The 6,799-nt window shown below is 40.2% G+C and overlaps 1 protein-coding gene across 1 annotated transcript; it reads right to left on the minus strand.

Moving 5' to 3' along the window:
- Positions 1–3,275: 3,275 nt before the first annotated feature.
- On the minus strand, positions 3,276–5,629 carry LOC104951678 (potassium channel subfamily K member 15-like). The gene is made up of 2 exons (XM_010778401.1): positions 5,204–5,629; positions 3,276–5,032 (listed from the first exon to the last, which is right to left on the minus strand). The coding sequence occupies exons 1-2, from the start codon at positions 5,484–5,486 to the stop codon at positions 4,029–4,031; spliced, it is 1,287 nt and encodes a 428-aa protein (XP_010776703.1). The 5' UTR covers positions 5,487–5,629; the 3' UTR covers positions 3,276–4,028.
- Positions 5,630–6,799: the final 1,170 nt, after the last annotated feature.

Raw genomic sequence — 6,799 nt, forward strand, 5'->3', positions numbered from 1 at the left:
TTCTGATGAGTCTCTTTAGTTATCCTTTTCAAGATCATTCATTTTATTTAGCACTTGACTTTGATCCGTGTCCCACATGGAAAACTCTCGCAAATCTTAAAATTGTTTGAGTGAAGATAAAATGGCTACATAAAATGAAGGGATTATTCTGTCACCACGGAGGATTGTAGTGGGTTCAACCTAATGTTTTAGGAAAGAAAGATCACCTCTTTCTGTTTCAATGTACTTCATCCAGCATGATTTCTACCATTTGGGATACAATGCTAAATCCTGTGATAATAATGAACAGTTGAAAAAATTGAATGAGCAGCAGCATAATGCTCTCAAATGAGACTAACATGGAAGTGGCCATTCACAGCAATGGCTGTAATTTGCCGCTTTTAAGCCTCTGTGGTTTAAAAGTTTGAACATCCCCGCTGTAATCCATCAATGTAAACTAATTGTGTCCTGGTTTTGTGCCAAAACATTTTGTACCACTCAGGCAGTTGGTATGATACCCGGTTCCCAGAAAATGTATATTTCAATCGATTAATTCAGTATGAACATATAGCAGAATTAGTATTAAAATGATAGCTAGAAATGTTGATTTGACAGATATTGATTATTTGATGAAATTATGGAAACAAAGGCCAACCAATGAGAAAATGGTCTCTGCATAACTTCAGCATAAATTGCAGCAGTTTAGAGGAATCCTCTAAAACCAGAGTAACATCTGTATTTATCCTTAACTCTGTCTTTGACACAGTGGTGCCTGACAGTTAGAAGGATGAGGGACCTCGGCCAGCGAGGGCCAATCAAATGTCCTTTCAGAATTCACTGTATCTTAGCTTTCTTTCTGCTACCAAAGATGTTAAACCATCTCATGCTGCTGCTAAGCGTGGGCATGCATGTAGCACAAACCTCCTTAGTTGCAAGAGTTGACACAGTTAACAGCTAAAAAACCATTAAAACATATATGTTTAACATGCATACATGCACAATGAAGTAATTAACAGACACAAAAATTGTATTGTAGGAGCACTCCAGATACTCACCTAGAAGAGTGCGCACCACCATGAATTAAGGCATTATCGCTGTGTTAAATGTAAACTCGTTGTCCCTCTCTCATCCCTGCACATTGTTGTTTTTCTTATGACCATCAAAATGATTTACATCTGTTATGCAATTGATGTTAAATAAATTCCTGCACTGTTCTTCCGGAGGTATCTTTCACTTCTTGTCTCCTGGTAATTGGGTTTTTGTCTGAATTGTAGGTCTAGAGAAAGAAGGTGTCATGATGAGGCTTTATAAATATAATTAACTTGACTTGACTTTAATTCTGCTTTCTCGTGATCATTATGTGTGAACTAGTTTGGTAATGACTTAAGATCAACAGGTCACTGCCACCATGAGGCTGCAGATTTAGACTCTGATGGACCAATTATTCCTGCTCACAGAGGGTTGAAGGCAAAAACACGATATCCATTCATATATAAAAGTACTGTTCATTGTTTCTGAATCAAATCAGATTTTTACAGATGAACACAGGGATGAATAATAGTACGCTAACTGTTTCTGAATGGACACATACTGCCCTCTAGTGGCTAAATGTTTTACATCAGTCTTTTTGACTTTCAGTTTCTCACATTTCCCCAAAGAGTCCTCTCACCTGTAGAGGGCCCCCTTTCCAAAGTTATTGTACCTTAATTCTACTTTTTCTCTGTGACGCGATCACACAGGTTGATGCAAACCCAGTATATAAGAAACACTTTGAATAACCTGACTTGTTGCACACAATTAGCAGCATGTGATGTGACAATGTAAGGAAGAGAGGAAACATTTCAGTCCCCAAGCAGCCACAGCAGATGGCATTTCCTAACCAATCACCATTTCAGATTCTATTGCCCAATCAGTTTTACATTTATATGTAAAGTAGTTTACTATTCCAGCTTATCAACAGATGGCTGGAAAGGTATGCTATGGGACACTTAAAGACTTCATGATTTCCTTTTCTCATTTCAACCAAAAAACAGATTTTGAAATACGAAATTGGAGGCAATGTGCAGACGCTAAAAGACAAATGATGTGATTTCCTCTTGTGACTGTAGAGAAGGTGTCATGTGTAATGGCTTGAGATAGTGTTTGCTACACTTGAGAATGGAGGTATTTCTTTTTTTTTCCCTCTATGGCCATTGTATTATTTAGTTTTAGATCAAAGGTTCGGTTAGGTTCCTGTATAGCCCACATCCCAGAGTGAAATCAGTCTCCAATAGTGCAGATCATATGCAGGTCTTTATACTGCAATAAGTAGCAATACTTCAGTGATGATACATTCTAATTTCGAAAATCCCTACATTGATTATCTCACCAAAGGAAAAGTATTATTAGCTAAATGCACCGTAAACATCACATGTGAAAGTACTCAGCGTTACAATGTTTTAAATAAATAATTCTGATGCATTTATGTTTAAAGAGCATTTTACTTTTGGTCAAGATGCAGATAAGTTTACCTACTTTATATACTGCTACTGAGTAGTTTATTATAACAAACAACATATATTATGAGAAACTTCGTTTTTTTGTTCATCTGAATCTGTAAAGTAAGAAGTGACAACATTGTTTAGATAAATGCAGTCATTGTCATAAAGGACAATATTTACCTCTGAATTATAGTAATATCAGTCGAAAAGAAAAAGGCATGTAATGGAAATATTTAAGTAAAGTACAGGTATCCCAAGTTTTTACTCAAACACAATACTTGAGTAAATGTACTTTGTACCCCCACCACTGGTGCTTTTGCAGTAAGCACTGATTTGCTGAGTTGCATATAAAAAAATGTCAAACTTCATGGTCAAACGTGGTTGAATGTGGTTATATATAAACATTGTTTCAACAACTATTTAAGTGCGAAGCATGTCTTAACTATATATAAATATGTGGTTAAAACAACAGTTTTATGCTAAATAATGTCTAAAAACATTCTCTTTTCAACCACATTTGGCCCTTCACATCTCGAATTTGAACGTGTAAATCCCCAAATCAATGCTTACTGAGTTAATCATCTGCTGTAAATCAGTGACTATTCCTCCTCTCTCTCTGTATCAGTCCTATGTTTTCTTTACTAAATATATCCAGTTGATCAGACATAACAGAAGACAACAGAGCAAACAAGACAAACAACCTCATACAGGTTTGCTGTTAAATCCTTTGGCCCAATTTGATTCAGATAAAACCACACAATGGTACTTTCCTTCTGTTTAATAAAACAATGCTATAAGAGAGTCACATCAAATCTGACTACAAACTAAATGCATGGGAACACCTCCCTCGCCGGAAAGTGACAATTTTTCCAGAATTGTTGGAAGTTTACTTGCAATTTGCTACATATGGGTTTTGTGCTACATCCATCACATAAGAATCAGTCATTTAACAATCATAATCTCTTCATATTAGAGTGCATTAATGCTGAATAATGCACGTTAAAGTAATTCTTCCCCCCTTCAATAATAGGTAATAAAAGATTTATAAATTCACTGAGTTAAGAAGCCACATATCTCATGTGCTTGGTGAAAGATATTTAAGGCTTTTTTTATATAAAAGTAAAATGACATCTTCTAGTTATGGCATGAAAAGGGATGTTTTCTGATGCAGGAGTCCACTGAGGATATTTTACATACCAGAACTGAACGGGTAATACAGGTAATAAGCATTAAATCCAAAAACTGTTGTTAAAACTGTAGTTTAAAAGCCCATCTGTTTGCATCTATAGCACTCATGCATTCACATTGTGTGCTTGGCATTCTCTTTAGCATGCACTTTACTTCCCCTAGCATGCCAGGAACACAGCAGAATCACTAACATAAATAAGGAAGATAAGAAATGTAAGCTTTGCCTAATAAAATAAATATCTTCAACAGCCACAAAAGACAACTTATTCGTTTAACAGAACCCGTGTCTTCTGACATGCAACAAGGTGTGACACAAAATGAAAGGTCATTGAAAATACTGTATACAGTCTGTGCAAACACTCTGCCTCACTGTGGTGCTCTTTACATGGACTTTCTCCTCAAACGAGAGAACTCACGGAAGCTGTGCCCAGGAGAGAGCGTGCTTCCTGGGGAAGAGAGTCCAGTGTTGTCCCTGGAGCCCGGTGAGCAGCCCTGGATTCTGTAGGACACTGAGTTATAATAAACAGAATTGAGATGGCAGCCGTGGTGTTCACCGTGGGACAAAAGAGGACTATCACAAATCCCCAAACGGTAGCACACACAGGAGCACAGGGAGCTGAGGCTCGACTCCGGCCTGTCTCTGCCTGCCTTGATCTGAAAACGCAGCTTGTGTCTGCAGGGGCTTCTTCTCTCCTGGTCCTCCGCTGGGGTAGCAATGAGGTTAGTGCGGCTGGTTCCTTCCTCCATCGGGAGGAAGAGCGTACTGTGGCTTCGACTTTGCACCGCGTTGCTCCTGTTCCTCTCTCTGTAGTTGCCTCTGCTCTGTTCTACAACATGAAGACTCAGAGAGCCATCTATAAGGCCTCTGTCCCTCTTCAGCGAGGCCCTCTCCTGAGCATCTCTCCGCTCATCCTCAGTGTTCATGGTGAGGAAGCGAAGCACCACCAAGTTCAGGAAGGCCCCGATGACAGTCAGCCCCACCAGGATGTACATGAAGCTGAATGCCACGTAAGGGGTTTTCTCCTGGAGGTCCTCCTTCTTCTGCAGGGCCACAAAGTCCCCAAAGCCAATGGTGGTGAGTGTGATGAAGCAGTAGTAGTAAGCGTGGAAGAAGCTCCATCTCTCAAAGTGTGAGAAGGCTGCAGCCCCAACACACAGTGTTCCAATGCAGGACAGGAAGCCCACCAGCACCATGTTCTCCATGGACACCTCGGTGCGGCGACAGCCCAGGCACTGCTTCACCTTATGGAGCAGATAGCGGACAAATGTGTTCATCCTTTCTCCCAGGCTCTGGAACATGACCAAAGTGAGAGGAATGCCCAGCACAGCGTAGAACATGCAGAAGACCTTCCCTGCATCTGTGCCTGGAGCTGCATGTCCATAACCTTAATGCAGAGAGGTGGAAATGAGAGGAATTGTTGTTGTATTAGCCTGCAATTTAAACAAACCTTTAATGTTGCATTTATGGAGAAACTATTTTAAATTCTCAACTGTAATAGCAAGAGATTAAATCAGTAACTCTCATCTCTAAAGACATACGAATTGCATCCACTTACCAATGGTGGTGATGACTGTAATGGCAAAGTAAAAAGAGCCAGCAAATTTCCACTGTCTCCCGGCTCGATGGGGCTCAGCTTGCAGCACCACCCGCTCGATTTCGTAGTAGTCGTCCTCGGAGAAGCGGTACTTCTTTTTCATCTCGTTGCGCTTCTGCTCCAAGATGCGTCTGCGGGAGCTCTCCGACTCGGACTCCAGAGCGTCAAACACCGCGGCGCCCACCAGCAGATAGGAGAACATGCAGAGGATGAGCGACAGGGTCCGGATGTTTTGCTTCTTCATCCTCGGTGTCGGCAGTAAAGTGGGGGTTAGACGGGCACAGTTACAGGTGGTACTGCTCCTCAGCGTGCACTTCACATCGGTGCTGAAAGCCTGTTGCGTAAAACGTAGTAGCAGGAGAGGCGTGCGGGAAAATAAAAAAACTACGAAATGTGTCTTACTAGGTTCAGATATTTATGGGAAAACGCGCATATAACCTGCTGTGCGCATTGAGAGCGATCGAAACCCTCAACACAGTCATCTGTTTAAGCAAGTGGCATCAGCTTTCTTCTTCGCATGCGCAAAGCAGGTCCAAATAAAAAAAGCTGTGTGTAATGTAATGTATGAATAAGACACATGGTAAGCTTTTGCACCAATGTTCAGTCTTATCACAGCTGTGTGCAACAAGTGAGGTCCCGACTCGACCCGGCAGATACCAATCCAACATGAGGAGGGGGGTTCAGCACCTCAAATACTAATGGCCAGGTTGGAAACCAAAATGTCTGTGTCTTATATTGTGTTTTCTTGCCCAAAATAACAAAGCACCAGAAATAATGACATAGTAAAACTGATGTTACTTGATTTATGAGTAAATTTAAAATGGTTAATTCTGGGTTAATACCAATTCTGAGCTCAAGGCATAAAGGAAAAGGCCATTTCAAGTAATGATGTCATCTTGTGTGAATTATAATCATTTCACATCTTAAAAAAGTAAGTAAATACAAATAATAAAGTATTAAAAGGTCATTGTTAGTAAAAAAAAAAAAAGCAAGTGAACAGTAAAGATATTAATTTTAGTGTGTGTGTGTGTGTGTGTGTGTGTGTGTGTGTGTGTGTGTGTGTGTGTGTGTGTGTGTGTGTGTGTGTGTGCGTGCGTGCGTGCGTGCGTGCGTGCGTGCGTGCGTGCGTGCGTGCGTGTCCATAACAAATGTTACCATAGTGTACCATAGTACGTACCATGGTATACCATTGTACTACCATGGTACTACCATGGTACCTCAGATGTTACCATAGTGTACCATACCAAGTACCAGAGTGTCAGAATACTCTGTTACAGTAAAAGTCCTGCATTCAAAATGTTCCTCAAGTAAAAGTAGAAAAGTATTATCATCAAAATATAGTTAAAGTAGCGACAGTAAAAGTAGTCATTCTGCAGATTGGTCCATTTCAGAATAATATATATGATATGTTTTTATAATGATTGATCATGAAAGTGTTGTCAAAGCTGGTAAAGGTGCAGCTAGTTTGAATGACTTTGTATACTGCAGGGTAGCTTGTGAATTTACTCCAGGTGGAACTAAAGTCTGATTTAACACTTGATTCTGCCAAGGCACACA

The sequence above is a fragment of the Notothenia coriiceps genome, unplaced genomic scaffold (assembly GCF_000735185.1).
Source record: "Notothenia coriiceps isolate Sejong01 unplaced genomic scaffold, NC01 NC01_scaffold00019001, whole genome shotgun sequence".
Lineage (NCBI taxonomy): Eukaryota > Metazoa > Chordata > Actinopteri > Perciformes > Nototheniidae > Notothenia > Notothenia coriiceps.

What these genes read in the sequence shown, in the direction of transcription:
- LOC104951678 (XM_010778401.1), bottom strand. Translation starts at nt 5,486, where the DNA reads ATGAAGAAGCAAAACATCCGGACCCTGTCGCTCATCCTCTGCATGTTC. An exon ending in TACAGTCATCACCACCATTG is followed by an intron (nt 5,033 to 5,203) that starts GTAAGTGGATGC and finishes CTCTGCATTAAG; the next exon opens with GTTATGGACATGCAGCTCCA.